General features: G+C 39.0%; 1 protein-coding gene across 27 annotated transcripts in view; it reads left to right on the top strand.

Moving 5' to 3' along the window:
* The window catches only part of KMT2C (lysine methyltransferase 2C), a 302,450-nt gene that overhangs the window by 248,987 nt on the left and 36,398 nt on the right, over positions 1–17,065 (top strand). For all 27 annotated transcript variants that reach the window (XR_007724532.1, XR_007724542.1, XR_007724544.1 and 24 more), the window contains 7 exons: positions 1,581–1,654; positions 4,059–4,241; positions 4,622–6,502; positions 7,069–7,361; positions 9,161–10,965; positions 13,237–13,348; positions 16,144–16,222. Coding sequence is in view for 1 of the 27 variants with exons in the window: in XM_050785764.1 (XP_050641721.1) it covers positions 1,581–1,654; positions 4,059–4,241; positions 4,622–6,502; positions 7,069–7,361; positions 9,161–10,965; positions 13,237–13,348; positions 16,144–16,222 (4,427 nt within the window). In the remaining 26 variants the exon portion in view is untranslated. The remainder of the gene's footprint in view (positions 1–1,580; positions 1,655–4,058; positions 4,242–4,621; positions 6,503–7,068; positions 7,362–9,160; positions 10,966–13,236; positions 13,349–16,143; positions 16,223–17,065) is intronic.

The raw sequence follows: 17,065 nt of genomic DNA on the forward strand, positions 1-17,065 counted from the left end.
TTTTTTACCTGCAATAGAGAGGTAACTTAACTAATTTTCATCTATGATGACCCACAATATGAAGATTCCCTAGATATCTAGAAACATCTAGCATGTTTACTTTGTCCTAGACCGTGCATCCATTCTCATATTTCCCAAAAGTTAGTTTCAATTAATGAAATGGTCAGTTTTTCAGCTCCTAGCAGTGCTTATTAATATGTGGAAATCAGTGTTATGTGATTCTTCAAAAATTTCTAAAACCCAAACTATCATTTAATCAAAAATATTGCTAGGCTAAATCAGTGAATTCTAAGTAGTGTTTATAGGAAACGAATTCAATATTGTCTTCCCTTCTTCTCCCCTCACCTTCCCTGACTGTCCAGCTATTACCACTGCCTCTTGAAAAAAGCAGATGATAAAATAATAGTACAGTTTGTGAAAATTCTGATTAACCAGTGAATGAGACATTTGGATTAATGAGATGTAAATTATTGAATATATGCAAGCAATGCAGTTTTATTATTTTGAGTTCATGGTGTCAGACAAACCAGGATTGAAAAAGTTATTCAGACTCAGTTTTGCAATTGTTTCCCAGCTATCTATCAGTACACAAACTCTTAAATTACTAGAGGGGTACCTGGAAGTGACTTTTCATTTGGATGACCCCTGGTTTTTAGGTACCTTTTTGGATTGGCGTCTTCATGGTACTTTATTCCTTATGTATTGTAATAAATGAAATGCTTTTTATCCAACAATAGAAATCAATGGTTTGATGCAGGGAGACCTGTGAAGGCAGTGTCCCATTCTTCAGCCACTTTCTTTCCATGCTTACATTTGCTGTTTATGAACATATATGGGTATGTTGTCATTTTGTGTCAGCACAAATTGTCCTTACAGCAGAGCTATAACTTTTTTAAAAGTGTTTTTCTTTAATAATTTTACTTGTGATTCAAGAACCTCATGAAATACTGTGTTAAAGCTGTTGGTCTATGAACTGATTTTTCATTTTCATTGGCTTTTTGGAAGCTTGCTTTCTTTTTGTAATGTGGAATAAATAATTTCTATATTTATCTTATCGTTAACTGTTGATCGTAGCCAAGCATCTTCATTTTGTATACCATCATGACACTGAATTTCATAGAAATGGATTGAACTGATTACTTTTCCATATGTTTGTCCGCAAATGCTAGTGAGATGCTTATTAATGACTTTGTTTACTTCTGGTAGGTCAAATTGATAGACTTCTGTTTAGCGCAGATGTTTTACAAACTTACATTTTGTTTCTGGTGGTATCTTACCACCAGAGGGAATTTATTGTGTTTGGCTTACATTTTTGCTACTTTGTCCCTTGAATCTAAAAAAAAACTTCCCAACTTTACAAGCTAGGTTGTTAATGAGGCAACACTTCATTTAGAAAACATTTGTTTGGCCTACAGTATGCCAGCATCTTTGTTCTTTGTAAAGAACTTAATATAGGTCTACTACCTCATGAGAATACGGCCTGAATAAGATTAACTGTCAGCAGTTCATCAACATTTTTTATTACAGCATGTCATTAGCATGACTCTGAGAAACTGTTATACTCTGTTCTTTTGTTACAGATTGGACTACTAGAGTGAAGCAAATTGCCAAATTGTGGAGAAAAGCAAGCTCACAGGAAAGAGCACCATATGTGGTATTTTAAGAAACTCCTATCTTTTAAATATTTAAATACAATGCTTGAACCTTATTTGTATTAGGTTAATAAAAAAACAAATTTCCATTTCAGAAAATGCTTTTTAGTACCTGTACAACAAGCAACTTTATTTTTACAGTGATTTTCTAACTCCTTATGTCTTAATAGAGAGTGTGACATTTTTATAAGCAAGTTAACAGAACCAAAATGTTGAAGATTGAAAATCAGCTATTATAGGGGGCAGGATGAATTCATTTCACTTCAAAATTGTTTTATCTCTTCAGTCGAGGTACCGTTGGCAGTCTGTAGCCATGAGTTCTATATATGTGGATTCAACCAACCATAGATAAATATTTTAGAAAAACATCTATACTGAAGTTGTACAGACTCTTTTCCTTGTCATTGTTTTTTAAACAATATAGTATAACAACGATTTACATAACATTTATATTGTGTTAAGTATTGCAAGTAATCTAAAGATGACTTAAAGTATACAGGAGGGGCCAGGCACAGTGGCCCACACCTGTAGTTCCAGCACTTTGAGAGGCCAAGGTGGGCAGATGGCTTGAGCCCAGTAGTTTAAGACCCGCCTGGGCAACATAGCCAAGACCTCGTCTCTATAAAAAAATGAAAAAATTAGCTGGGTATGATGGCGCATGCCTGTGTAGTCTCAGCTACTTGAGAGATTTGAGGGGTTGAGGCTTCAGTGAGCCAAAATTGCGCCACTGCATTCCAGCCTAGGTGACAGAACAAGACCCTGCTATGTCAAAAAATAAAAAAGGAGAAAAGTATACAGGAGGATATGTGTAGGTTATATGCAAATACTATGACATTTTCTATAAGGGGCTTGAGCATCTGTGGATTTTGGTATCTGCAGGGAATCCTGGAACCAATAGTCCATGGATACAGAGGGACAGCTGTACTCAATTTGGAGAGCGGCATGCCTCAGTGTCTTCCACAGTCACCTCTTTTCTTGTTAGGTTTCATAGCGAATCTGTGCATCTTCAAAGAGAAATATTTAGACATCTTTAAAGAGTTTTTGACACATGATCTTTGCCATGAACTATTAGGTAATTTTATAAGATTCGCAGTTCATATGGTAAATTATTTTCTCCCAAAGAGCCAAATTAAGATTGTCAGCTGGAACCAAGTCCTTGCTTTCATTTTAAAGCATATTAAATGTGTATTATTGTTGGAAAATATATATAGTTGTTTTCCAGCTTGTTCCCCAGTGCGCATATTTTCAGTTACAGTGATTATTTTGAATAGAGCATATATGTGTGTATATGCTCTATCACATATATATATAGATGTATTGATATGCTCTGTTTTATCTTGACTTTAATTAGGTAATGACAGAATTTTTTAAATTTTTAAATGATTTCATTAACGATACGTTTCAAATATCCAGTTTTTTTTTTTTTTTTTTTTTTTTTTTAAAGACTGATTGGATATTTTCTTTTTTTCTAAAAAATTTTTTTTTTTTTGAGATGGAGCTTCACTGTTGTTGCCCAGGCTGGAGTGCAATGGTGCGATCTCGGCTCACTGCAACCTCTGCCTTCCAGATTCAAGCGATTCTCCTGCCTCAGCCTCCCAAGAAGCTGGGATTACAGGCATGTGCCACTATGCCCGGCTGATTTTTTTTTTTTTTTTGAGACAGAGTTTTGCTCTTGTTGCCCAGGCTGGAGTGCAACCATGCGATCTTGGCTCACCACAACCTCCGCCTCCCGGGTTCAAGTGATTCTCCTGCCTCAACCTCCCGAGTAGCTGGGATTACAGGCATGTGCCACCATACCTGGCTAATTTTGTATTTTTAGTAGAGACAGGGTGTCTCCATATTGTTCAGGCTGGTCTTGAACTCCTGACCTCAGACCTCAGGTGATCCACCCGCCCCAGCCTACCAAAGTACTGAGATTACAGGCGTGATCCACTGCGCCCGGCCTAGTTTTGTATTTTTAGTGGAGGTGGGGGTTTCACCATGTTGGTCAGGCTGGTCTTGAACACCTGGCCTCAGGCGCTCCACCTGCCTTGGCGTCCCAAAGTGCTGGGATTTAGAGCATGAGCCACCATGCCTGGCCCCAGCCCCTTCTTTCTAAATTGAAGGAGACGTGATTTCTAAGGATGTATTAAGAAAACTAGGAGCTAAAATATTAAATCACACCTGGGATCTTTAAGCTTAATTCAAATACATAGAGAGGATTATATCCTCAACTGATAGATACTGTGCACTGTAAAGAGAGAAGACGAGTTAGTGTCCAGATCCTTTTTTGGGAGGTGCCGTAAGTATTTCAGCATTTTACCTGACTTTTTTTCTTTTATTTGAGAAAGTTCATGATAGTTTTATTTTATTCCTTAAAACGTTTAACATAATCTGGTGAATATTTTTTGTCTTCTTTTGTCAAAGCAAAAAGCCAGAGATAACAGAGCTGCTTTACGCATTAATAAAGTACAGATGTCAAATGATTCCATGAAAAGGCAGCAACAGCAAGATAGCATCGATCCCAGCTCTCGTATTGATTCAGAGCTTTTTAAAGATCCATTAAAGCAAAGAGAATCAGAACATGAACAGGAATGGAAATTTAGACAGGTATGGAATTTTTGGATAATCTACTTTTTGAAGTTGCATTTTTATGTTTTGAGAGGGAGGTCTTTGCATTATTATTTTAGAATATAGTTCTTAGACCATGAAAATTTGATTAAGGATAGACTTGTTTCTCTTTTCAGTAAAATATATTTAAATTGATTTGGGAAGTTTATTGAAATATTATAAACAATATACTGCCCTAGGCACAAATGGAACATGCCATGATGAGTAATTTCTCTTCTTCAGGAATTCATAATCTAATATGGGAGCAATCTGGTAGCTGCTGACATCAAACAAATTAACTTTCTGTTGCTTTTTCCCCCCATGATGGTAGTTTTCTTCCTTAACCTAAATGTGATTGCTTTTTCTTTCTATTTTAATAGCAAATGCGTCAGAAAAGTAAGCAGCAAGCTAAAATTGAAGCCACACAGAAACTTGAACAGGTGAAAAATGAGCAGCAGCAGCAGCAACAACAGCAGTTTGGTTCTCAGCATCTTCTGGTGCAGTCTGGTTCAGATACACCAAGTAGTGGGATACAGAGTCCCTTGACACCTCAGCCTGGCAATGGAAATATGTCTCCTGCACAGTCATTCCATAAAGAACTGTTTACAAAACAGCCACCCAGTACCCCTACATCTACATCAGATGATGTGTTTGTAAAACCACAAGCTCCACCTCCTCCTCCAGCCCCATCCCGGATTCCCATTCAGGAGGGTCTTTCTCAGGCTCAGACTTCTCAGCCACCTTCACCACAAGTGTTTTCACCTGGGTCCTCCAACTCACGACCACCATCTCCAATGGATCCGTATGCAAAAATGGTTGGTACCCCTCGACCACCTCCTGTGGGCCATAGTTTTTCCAGAAGAAATTCTGCTGCACCAGTGGAAAACTGTACACCTTTATCATCGGTATCTAGGCCCCTTCAAATGAATGAGACAACAGCAAATAGGCCATCCCCAGTCAGAGATTTATGTTCTTCCTCCATGACAAATAATGACCCCTATGCAAAACCTCCAGACACACCTAGGCCTGTGATGACAGATCAATTTCCCAAATCCTTGGGCCTCTCCCGGTCTCCTGTAGTTTCAGAACAAACTGCAAAAGGCCCTGTAGCAGCTGGAACCAATGATCACTTTACTAAACCATCTCCTAGGGCAGATGTGTTTCAAAGACAACGGATACCTGACCCATATGCACGACCCTTGTTGACACCTGCACCTCTTGATAGTGGTCCTGGACCTTTTAAGACTCCAATGCAACCTCCTCCATCCTCTCAGGATCCTTATGGATCAGTGTCACAGGCATCAAGGCGATTGTCTATTGACCCTTATGAAAGGCCTGCTTTGACACCAAGACCTATAGATAATTTTTCTCATAATCAGTCAAATGATCCATATAGTCAGCCTCCCCTAACCCCACATCCAACAATGAATGAATCTTTTGCCCATCCTTCAAGGGCTTTTTCCCAGCCTGGAACCATATCAAGGCCAACATCTCAGGACCCATACTCCCAGCCCCCAGGAACTCCACGACCTGTTGTAGATTCTTATTCCCAATCTTCAGGAACAGCTAGGTCTAATACAGACCCTTACTCTCAACCTCCTGGAACTCCCCGGCCTGCTACTGTTGACCCATATAGTCAGCAGCCCCCAACCCCAAGACCATCTACACAGACGGACTTGTTTGTTACATCTGTAACTAATCAGAGGCATTCTGATCCATATGCTCATCCTCCCGGAACACCAAGACCTGGAATATCTGTCCCTTACTCTCAGCCACCAGCAACACCAAGGCCAAGGATTTCAGAGGGTTTTACTAGGTCCTCAATGACAAGACCAGTCCTCATGCCAAATCAGGATCCTTTCCTGCAAGCAGCACAAAACCGAGGACCAGCTTTACCTGGCCCGTTAGTAAGGCCACCCGATACATGTTCCCAGACACCTAGGCCCCCTGGACCTGGCCTTTCAGACACATTTAGCCGTGTTTCCCCATCTGCTGCCCGTGATCCCTATGATCAGCCTCCGGTGACTCCAAGATCTCAGTCGGACTCTTTTGGAACCAGTCAAGCTGCCCATGATGTTGCTGATCAGCCAAGGCCTGGGTCAGAGGGGAGCTTCTGTGCATCTTCAAACTCTCCAATGCACTCCCAAGGCCAGCAGTTCTCTGGTGTCTCCCAGCTTCCTGGACCTGTGCCAACTTCAGGAGTAACTGATACACAGAATACTGTGAATATGGCCCAAGCAGATACAGAAAAATTGAGACAGGTAAACACATTGTATGTTCTCAGTTTTAAGTGTATTATTTGAGGAAGCTGTTCATTTCATCAAACTGAGTAATTTCTACACAGTGGTTAATTTCTTATTTTTTTAATTCTGTAGAGTTTGTCATACTGCAAAAAAGAAAAATGAAATTGATGAAATTAACACCAGTTTAATTTATTCTGTATCTGATTTCAGTCTTCATGAATTCACATCGGATCCTTAAATATTGGAGCTTTGTTTTCTGATAGTTGTCTGGCAAGTAAAAGTACCCAAATCATCAAATTACTTTTCCTAATATATTGAAGAGTTAAATGTAACTGGTGTTTCATCAGACTTTGAAATATTACAGTAGCCACATAATGAAAGTATCAGGATTTAAAAAGCCACTAACCTGCCAGGCACAGTGGCACATGCCTGTAATCCCAGCTACTTGAGAGGCTGAGACAGGAGGATTGCTTGAGCCCAGGAATTTGAGGCCAGCCTGGGCTATCTAAAAATAAAAAGCCAATAACCCTTAAAAAGCCATTAATTACCACAAATTCCAGTGATTTTTGTTTCTTCCCATTTAGCGGCAGAAGTTGCGTGAAATTATTCTTCAGCAGCAACAGCAGAAGAAGATTGCAGGTCGGCAGGAGAAGGGGTCACAGGACTCACCCGCAGTGCCTCATCCAGGGCCTCTTCAACACTGGCAACCAGAGAATATTAACCAGGCTTTCGCCAGACCCCCACCTCCTTATCCTGGGAACATTAGGTCTCCTGTTGCCCCTCCTTTAGGACCTAGATATGCTGTTTTCCCAAAAGATCAGCGTGGACCCTATCCTCCTGATGTTGCTAGTATGGGGATGAGACCTCATGGATTTAGGTAATGCTTTTAATTTCCTGCCAAATTTAAATTGCTATTAGAAGAGGGAAACAGAGCCAAGTGTGGTGGCTTGTGCCTGTAATCCTAGCTATTGGCTGAGGCAGGAGGATTGCTTGAATCTAGGAGTTTGAGACCAGCCTGGGCAATATAGTGAGACCCCCCCCCACCTCTTCAACTAATTTAAAATTTAAAAATTAAAAAAATATATATACAAATGAAGTTAGTATTAATCGGGAAGCTATTACTGCTTTCTATTTCTTTCTCTCCTTTGATATATATATAATCAGTTATTTTCTGCTAATGAGAGGTCATAGACATTTTTTCCCCCTCTAAGAACTCTAGATACTCTGAAAACGTTACCTTTGTTTTTAAGTATTAACTGTATTAGCACTACCTTGCACCCTTAATGATGTAGTTTATCATACGACATCCTCAAAATGTAGCTATTCTGTGTAGGCAAAGCCTCCTACGATTTGATGAGACTTGTCCTCTCTCCAAATTTCTACCTTTTAAGTTTACATTCTAGATTAATTTTAGGCTGGGTGCAGTGGCTCATGCCTGTAATCCCAGTACTTTGGGAGGCCAAGGTGGGCGGATCACTTGAGGTGGAGTTCGAGACCAATCTGGCCAACATGGTAAAACCCTGTCTCTAGTAAAAATAAAAAATGTGCCGCGCCTGTGTTCCCAGCTATTCGGGAGGCTGAGACAAAAGGATTGCTTGAACCCAGGAGGTGGAGGTTGCAGTGAGCTGAGTTAATGCCACTGCACTCCAGCCTGGGAGACAGAACAAGACTGTCTCAATTAAAATAATAATAATAATAAATTTTAGAGATTTCTAAACTGAAAGGACTTTCCCTTTGGGAACTTTCCATGGTGAGATAGGGTTGTAAGTTAGTGGCGATGAATCATAAGAATGTTTCCTTTTTCAAAGTGGCTAAAGTCAAAGCCAAACCTATGCCCTAGTTATAATAAGGAAATAGTTCTTTAAGATATGCTTTTTAGTTTTATGTCTTTTAGTCTTATATCTACCTCCATGTTATATTCTTTTAGTTTCCTTTTCTTCCACCTTAGTTGTAATTTTTGCCTCTTGCTACATTTTATATTCTGTGTAAGTTGCCTATAATCTTATTCTTAATTTCCCTTTTTTCTTCCACCTTATTATAATTTATGCCTCTTGCTATGCTTTATATTCTGTGTAAGTTGCCTGTAATCCTATCTAGAAGGAAGTACAATATAAAATAGCCCAACAATTTATTCATTTACTTAATCTCTATAGATGAGGCCTACTCGTCTTTTTCTCTGACTATAAGTTTAGTCTATTCCATCGTCAAACCTCTGCCTTTGTAGTCTCACGTACTGAGGCCTGTAAGTCCCTCAATAGGTATGAAGACCTATCTTAACTCAAACATCCTCCCCAAATCAGCTTCCTCCATTGAACCTCCCTAAATATAGATAAAAGAAACTCTTCCTGAAAAACTCGAGTAGTATTGTTCTTACCTCTAAACAATTGATTTCATCTGCTTGGTGGTTGTTCCTTTGTCTTCATTTTTGTTATCTGTTAAATCTTAAGCCTTTAGAGCTCAGATATGGTGTTTGTTGTAGGATACTTAGCAAAATCTTACTTGCATATTAGTATCTGTAAATACTTTTTAATGGTGATAGCTTTGCTTTTGTAAGTCATTGTATTTGGCAACATTAATTTTGTATCTACAATTTAATTGAAAACTTCCCCTTTTTTTCAGCTTAACTCTAAATTTAACATAGTACCTTTTGCTTTTTTTATTTTTTATTTTTTTAAGATTTGGATTTCCAGGAGGTAGTCATGGTACCATGCCGAGTCAAGAGCGCTTCCTTGTGCCTCCTCAACAAATACAGGGATCTGGAGTTTCTCCACAACTAAGAAGATCAATATCTGTAGATATGCCTAGGCCTTTAAATAACTCACAAATGAATAATCCAGTTGGACTTCCTCAGCATTTTTCACCACAGAGCCTGCCAGTTCAGCAGCACAACATACTGGGCCAAGCATATATTGAACTGAGACATAGGGCTCCTGACGGAAGGCAACGGCTGCCTTTCAGTGCTCCACCTGGCGGCGTTGTAGAGGCGTCTTCTAATCTGAGACATGGAAACTTCATTCCCCGGCCAGACTTTCCGGGCCCTAGACACACAGAGCCCATGAGACGACCTCCCCACGGTCTACCTAATCAGCTACCTGTGCACCCAGATTTGGAACAAGTGCCACCATCTCAACAAGAGCAAGGTCATTCTGTCCATTCATCTTCTGTGGTCATGAGGACTCTGAATCATCCACTAGGTGGTGAATTTTCAGAAGCTCCTTTGTCAACATCTGTACCATCTGAAACAACGTCTGATAATTTACAGATAACCACCCAGCCTTCTGATGGTCTAGAAGAAAAACTCGATTCTGATGACCCTTCTGTGAAAGAACTGGATGTTAAAGACCTTGAGGGGGTTGAAGTCAAAGACTTAGATGATGAAGATCTTGAAAACTTAAATTTAGATACAGAGGATGGCAAGGTAGTTGAATTGGATTTGGAAACTAATGATCCCAACCTGGATGACCTCTTAAGGTCAGGAGAGTTTGATATCATTGCGTATACAGATCCAGAACTTGATCTGGGAGATAAGAAAAGCATGTTTAATGAGGAGCTAGATCTTCCAATTGACGATAAGTTAGATAATCAGTGTGCATCTGTTGAACCCAAAAAAAAGGAACAAGAAGACAAAACTCTGGTTCTCTCTGATAAACATTCACCACAGAAAAAATCCACTGTTACCAATGAGGTAAAAATGGAAGTATTGTCTCCAAATTCTAAGGTGGAGTCCAAATGTGAAACTGAAAAAAGTGATGAGAATAAAGATAATGTTGACCCTCCCTGCTCACAGGCTTCTGCTCACTCAGACCTAAATGATGGAGAAAAGACTTCTTTGCATCCTTGTGATCCAGATCTATTTGAGAAAAGAACGAATCGAGAAACCGCTGACTCCAGTGCAAATGTCATTCAAGGATCCACTCAACTACCTGCTCAAGATGTAATAAACTCTTGTGGCATAACTGGATCAACTCCAGTTCTCTCAAGTTTACTTGCTAATGAAAAATCTGATAATTCAGACATTAGGCCATTGGGGTCTCCACCACCAACTCTGCCGGCCTCACCATCTAATCATGTGTCAAGTTTGCCTCCTTTAATAGCACCGCCTGGCCATGTTTTGGATAATACCGTAAATTCTAATGTAACAGTAGTCTCTAGGGTAAACCATGTTTTTTCTCAGGGTGTGCAGGTAAATCCAGGATTCATTCCAGGTCAGTCAACAGTTAACCACAATTTGGGGACAGGAAAACCTACAACTCAAACTGGGTCTCTCACAAGTCAGTCTGGTACCAGTAGCGTGTCTGGACCCCAACAACTAATGATTCCTCAAACATTAGCACAGCAGAATAGAGAGAGGCCCCTTCTTCTAGAAGAACAGCCGCTGCTTCTACAGGATCTTTTGGATCAAGAAAGGCAAGAACAGCAGCAGCAAAGACAGATGCAAGCCATGATTCGTCAGCGATCAGAACCATTCTTCCCTAATATTGGTAGGAATTTTCTTGAGTCTCAGCATATGTTACTGTGGGTATTAGAGTGGCATGCGATATGCTTATAAGATTTTATTATTAGAATTACAGTTGGAACAGAGCACTGAGTTTTTCTATTCCTCCTTGAGGGTTTTTGTTTTGTTTTGTTTTGAGATGGAGTCTCACTGTGTCACCCAAGATGGAGTGCAGTGGGGTGATCTCAGCTCACTGCAACCTCCACCTTCTGGGTTCAAGTGATTCTCCTGCCTCAGCCTCCCAAGTAGCTGGGACTACAGACACGTGCCACCATGCCTGGCTAATTTTTGTATTTTTAGTAGAGGTGCGGGGTTTTACCATGTTGGCCAGGCTGGTCTCGAACTCTTGACCTCAGGTGAGCTGCCCGTCTTGGCATCCCAAAGTGCTGGGATTACAGGTATGAGCTACCATGCCTGGCCCTCTTTGAGCTTTAAAATGAAAGCAGTTGGCTGAGCACAGTGTGGCTCATGCCTGTAATCCTAGCACTTTGGGAGGCCAAAGCAGGTAGATTGCCTCATCTCAGGAGTTCCAGACCAGCCTGGGCAACACGGGACATGGATGAAGCTGGAAACCATCATTCTCAGCAAAATAACACAGGAACAAAAAACCATACACTGCATGTTCTCACTTGTAAGTGGGAATTGAACAGTGAGAACATATGGACACAGGGAGGGGAACATCACACATTGGGGCCTGTCGGGGGTGGAGGGCTATTGGATGGATAGCATGAGGAGAAATACCTAATGTAGATGACGGGTTGATGGGTGCAGCAAACCACCATGGCACGTGTATACCTGTATAACAAACCAGCACATTCTGCACAAGTATCACAGAACTTAAAAGTATAATAATTTTTTAAAAAACCCAAAAAATTAGCTGCGAATAGCAGTGCTCGCCTGTAGTCCCACCTATTCGGGAGGCATAGGCAGGAGAATGGTGTGAACCTGGGAGGTAGAAGTTGCAGTGAGGCAAGATGGCACCATTGCACTCCAGCCTGGGCGACAGAGCAAGACTCCGTCTCAAAAAAAAAAAAAGAAAGCAATGAGTTTTAGATTCTTTCCAGGTAAATTAAGAGATTCAAAACTGGGTTACAAACTTGCCTCAATTCTATTATTTATGGAATTGTTTAATAGAAACTAGTTGTCTCCTTAGTTCCTACATTCCAACCATTGTTGCCATATGTTTTCAGTCATGGAGGGATGAATTTAAGAAAATTATGATAGAAATAAAGCTTTTTGGCCAGGCGCAGTCGCTCAAGCCTGTAATCCCAGCACTTTGGGAGGCCGAGACGGGCAAATCACGAGGTCAGGAGATCGAGACCATCCTGGCTAACACGGTTAAACCCCGTCTCTACTAAAAAAAATACAAAAAACTAGCCGGGCGAGGTGGCGGGTGCCTGTAGTCCCAGCTACTCGGGAGGCTGAGGCAGGAGAATGGCGTGAACCCGGGAGGTGGAGCTTGCAGTGAGCCGAGATCGCCGCCACTGCGCTCAAGCCTGGGTGACAGAGCGAGACTCCGTCTCAAAAAAAAAAAAAAGAAAGCTTTTTACTGTCGTTTTGTGTATGACAAATGCTTGGCAATTTTTTGCTATATAAACCTCTTTAACTTGTTTCTAATGGTTTACTGATTCTAAAAACAACAGAAGCAATGCAGTCAAAATGCCTCAGTGCCTCTAAGAATAAGAATTAGCAATCAAAGGCACATGTCTAAGCAACGTGTCTTGTTCTAAATAATAAAATTGATGTTCCATTTTATATATCCCCAATTTCATCATTTTGCTCCTTTTTTTTTTCATTTAGATGCAAATAGGTTTTTTCTTAGTAGCTTCTTACTGTGAGGGTATACCCTTAAGAAATTGGTACATTTTTCTTTTAAGAGTGATAACTAATTTAGTAGAATTCCTTAGTATTGCAAATTCTTATTTGTGATGTTATATTTACTGAAGAAGCCATTCTGATTAGCATTGCAAAAGTTTGGATGAAAGGGAATTAATTGCATTGCTTTAGATGATTGCTTATAATCTCCCTTAAATTTGACTTTTTGTTTTAATTCCTGCAGGACTAAGGTATTAAAGCATGATTCAACTAAGAACTACTGAGATGTGATTAAACCGAGGATAAGGTTGCCATCTCAGAAATCTGTAATGATTATTAAATAGTAAAAGTTTAAGAGCCTGCAAATTACATAATGCTTGTGATATTTGAATTAGCTTGAACCAATTACTATGAAATAAGTAACTTTATATTTCTTTTCTAGATTTTGATGCAATTACAGATCCGATAATGAAAGCCAAAATGGTGGCTCTTAAAGGCATAAATAAAGTGATGGCACAAAACAATCTGGGCATGCCACCAATGGTGATGAGCAGGTAGGTGGAGGGGGAGGGGCTGATGGTTTTTACTGGGCATCTAGACACGTTCATGAAATCATTACTAGTTTAAAAAAACACATACAGAAAATTGAAAGCCCTTGTTCTAGGAATGAACAATACTATTTAAGTTGTCATGGTATCAGCTCGATATGATCAGATATAAAATGCTATGCCAATGTAAGAAATTAGTGTAAGAACCAGTGTAAGAGCATTAGTCTAAAGGATGGTAAACGTAAAACATCTTAAAAAGATTTGGAAGATTGGATTTCCTGATTCCTCAAGGTATTTAAGTTTGCGCTCTTTTAAATACTTTTACAATTGTTCATATTAATTAAGATTTTTTTCAGTTAAGACACTGAGTTTAAGGCAACTATAAATTCAGCTCTAAAATAAAAGGTTCCCAAACTGGTTTTGAATCAGAAAAATAAAGTTACAAGGAATAGATAAGAGGACAGTTGGAAGTTAAGAGTTACAGATTTTTGTCTTTTGTGTCTTAGGAGGAAAATAGAAATTATACATTAAATAAGACAATAGGATTTATTTCAATATCTGAATTTTTGAAATTATGCCCTCTAAGGGTTATTAACCACAGGGCACTGTTTCTTAAATTTTGATCATGGAACACCATGAGAATTATGTGGTAATTTTTTTTTAAGTGCAGATTCTTTTGCTCTACTGCAGACATACTAAATAAGAATATCTGGAGATGGTTGCCTGTGTGTCTGTATTTTTAACAATCTTCATGAATGAGGCTTATATGTATTACTAATGAGAACCTCTGTCAATAAAGTAAGCATAAAGCCTCAATTTAGTCTAATTATCTTGTTGAAAAACTTTTATATAAAAAGAAATGTGGATGATTATAGAATTGAATATAAAATTTGCATGAATTTAAGATGTATATACTTCAGAGAAATTTGAATTCTTAACGATATAGTTCTGTTCAGTTGTTGAGATACTTTGGACATGGTTAAGAAGCATTTTGGAGATCAAAGTAGTGATAGTGGTTTCCAATGATTTTCATTATTGAGCAATACTTATTAACACTATTTGTCTATCATAGAGGTTCCTAACTGTTTTATGTCTTGAATCTTTTTGGATTCCAGTAAAGCCTTTGAAATTCTCAGAATGTTTTATATGCAGAAAATTAAAAACATAGTATTACAAAGGAAATGATTATACTTGAAATATAGTTATTAAAATATGATTAAATTTATAGTATATATGCTCCTTAATTAACAAATTAGCAATAAGCCATAATTTAAAAGTAATGGGGAATATAACTAATCTGTTAGGTACCTGCAACACTTGATAGGAAAATAATCTGTCTTCTATTGGTGATAGCCGTGGTACTGCTAATAATATTGTAGTTTCTACGTTTATTCAAAACAGAAGGAAATGCTGAGTTTTATTTAGCACTTAGGTTTTTTTTGCTTTTGTTTTTGTTTTTGAGATGGAGTTTTGCTCTTTTTGCCCAGGATAGAGTGCAGTGGCATGATCTTGGCTCACTGCAGCCTTCACCTCTAGGTTTCAAGTGATTCTCCTGCATCAGCCTCTGGAGTAGCTGGGATTACAGGCATGTGCCACCATGCCCAGCTAATTTTTGTATTTTTAGTAGAGACGGGGTTTCACCATGTTAGCCAGGCTGGTCTTGAACTCCTGACCTCAGGTGATCCACCCGCCTCGGCCTCCCAAAGTGCTGGGATTACAGGCAGGAGCCACCGCGCCTGACCAGCACTTAGTTTTAAATATGGACCTCAGAATTTGAGACCTTCCAGTATCTGATGCTCTTTCAGCATCGTGTGTCCTCCAGTTAGATACATTAGTCATGCGTCAGGTAGATGGCTTTCCATTCTACTGACTGCTTTGTAGAAATGGAAGTGATAGTTCCTCCTTAGAGTAGTGTGATACGTTGAGTTAGCATGATAGACCATGTGTGGCATTTGGATTAGAAGATCATTTAGACCAGACCTGTAGCAGAGGGCAGGGTGATAGATGAATGAAAAACCTGAGTAAAAAAACTAAAAACATATTCTATATCCTAATAGTACTTAAATAGTAATATACAGCATTTGGAATACATTTTGAAAATTGTATGTGTATCTTGATATATTAAAGCTTTTGATAATGCCAGGGGAAATATTTTCATGTCAGCAGTAATGCTTCTGTGAAGTTTTTATAGTTTTAATTAGAATGAGTAACATTTCTCTAAATAGGTTTAACCATGCAGACTCATCTTGGCCAGTGGTCAGTTTTTGATATGCTCTAAAATTAGATATAGAAATGTATGAAAATTCTTAAATTGGGAAATATCTTTTGTTTTAGAATATAAAATAGCTAAGCTGCCAATTAGTTTTTAATAAAGATTGGAATGAGAAAACATTTTCTTAGAGTTTATGTTATAAAACTGAATCAATTTATTTTTATTCTGAAGGCTAGAATTCATTTTATAGTAGAGTGAGGCACATAATAGAGAGTAACACCTCTAGAGTCAGCTTAGCTAGCTTCTTATTGCAGTCCTACTAGTCCTTGTGGGGAAGGTTACGGAATATGTCTGAATCTTACTTTCATCATAAGTAACATGAGGGTGCTAAGAGCACACACCTCATAGAGTTACAGTGAGGATCACATCTGCTCAGTACATGAAAGGTAGGCCTTTAGTGTTTTGATGAAGAAGAAATTGCTACTACTCTTCTCTGGAAGAGAAAACTGTTAAGCACCTAATATAGTTTTTAATAAACAATAATTTCTAAACACTCATAATTTGATACTTGTGTCCCCTGTTTTGACAGGTTCCCTTTTATGGGCCAGGCGGTAACTGGAACTCAGAATAGTGAAGGACAGAACCTTGGACCACAAGCCATTCCTCAGGTAACACTGCCTATAATGAGTCACTCTAGAATGCACACTTTTCTGTTTTCTATCAAACTCATGCTTTATAGTAAGGCCCCTGCTTTATAGTAAGGCCCCTGCTAGAGAGTAGTATTAGGTTTGTGCAAAAGTAATTGCGGTTTTCGCCATACGCTATTTGCCAGTGGCAAAAACCGCAGTTACTTTTGCACCAACCTAAATAGTAGCCTGAGAAGACTGCCAAGACATATTATCAGCACAGCCAAAAATAACCAAAAAGACATTTTATTGCTTTTTAAACAAAAGACAAATTAAGGTTAAAAAAATTGGCTGTGATTTCTGAAAAGGATTTATATACCTAAGGGTAAAAAGTCACTTGATGGGAAAACCAAGTGCTCAGGACTCTTGGTTTTACTTTTATTTACTTATTTTTAACTCCAGAAGGACATTTTCATGTCCTGCATTTTAGAATTAAACCCATTATATTTAAAATGTAAAACTTCTGTAAATACTGGAAAACGGCTGGGCCCAGTGGCTTACGTGAATTTTGAGGTCGGCAGTTTGAGACCAGCCTGACCAATACAGTGAAACCCTGTCTCTACTAAAAATACAAAAATTAGCCAGGCATGGTGGTGCGCACCTATAGTCCCAGCTACTTGGGAGGCTGAGGCGGGAGAATCGCTTGAACTGGGGAGGCAGAGATTGCAGTGAGCCGAGATTGCGCCACTGCACTCCAGCTTGGGTGACAGAGTGAGACTTCGTCTCAAAAACAACAACAACAACAAAAAACTAGAAAACAATATGCTATATTTGTTTTTTCCCGTTTTTCTTTCCATCCTTGTTGAAAGATATGCTATATTCTTA

This window comes from Macaca thibetana, chromosome 3, assembly GCF_024542745.1.
Source record: "Macaca thibetana thibetana isolate TM-01 chromosome 3, ASM2454274v1, whole genome shotgun sequence".
Lineage (NCBI taxonomy): Eukaryota > Metazoa > Chordata > Mammalia > Primates > Cercopithecidae > Macaca > Macaca thibetana.